The 476-nt window shown below is 65.5% G+C and overlaps 1 protein-coding gene across 1 annotated transcript in view; it reads left to right on the top strand.

The window, feature by feature from the left end:
- The window catches only part of VSX2 (visual system homeobox 2), a 19,915-nt gene that overhangs the window by 18,541 nt on the left and 898 nt on the right, over positions 1-476 (top strand). The window contains exon 4 of the mRNA XM_010855753.1: positions 48-228. Coding sequence (XP_010854055.1) covers positions 48-228 — 181 coding nt within the window. The remainder of the gene's footprint in view (positions 1-47; positions 229-476) is intronic.

Below are 476 nucleotides of genomic sequence, written 5' to 3'. Positions count from 1 at the left end.
CTCTGCCTCATAGAGGACGCCCCTGACCTGTTCCTCCGCACTAGCAGGTCTGGTTCCAGAACCGCAGAGCCAAGTGGAGGAAGCGGGAAAAGTGCTGGGGCCGAAGCAGCGTCATGGCCGAGTATGGACTCTACGGGGCCATGGTGCGCCACTCCATTCCCCTGCCGGAGTCCATCCTCAAGTCCGCCAAGGACGGCATCATGGACTCCTGCGCCCCGTGGCTGCTGGGTAAGAGCCCACACCCTCCCTGGGGTCCTGCCCCTGGAGCGAGGGGAGCGGGCTCCCGAGGAGGGGACAGAGCCCTGAGGCAGGAATGCCTGGTGGCCACAACAGCCTGGCGGGAGAGAGGCCCCAGGAAGCTGGCCTCCCAGTCTCCCTTGAGGGAGGAGGGGGGCTCCGAGGGCAGGCTGCACCCAAGGCTGGGTGTCTGCCCCTCGGTGTCTAGGACTCTCATTCTGTGGGTTCTGTCACTCTGT

The sequence above is a fragment of the Bison bison genome, unplaced genomic scaffold (assembly GCF_000754665.1).
Source record: "Bison bison bison isolate TAMUID 2011002044 unplaced genomic scaffold, Bison_UMD1.0 scf7180017864368, whole genome shotgun sequence".
Lineage (NCBI taxonomy): Eukaryota > Metazoa > Chordata > Mammalia > Artiodactyla > Bovidae > Bison > Bison bison.
Note: the sequence above shows the minus strand (reverse complement) of the source record. Positions and strands in the feature narration are given on the sequence as shown.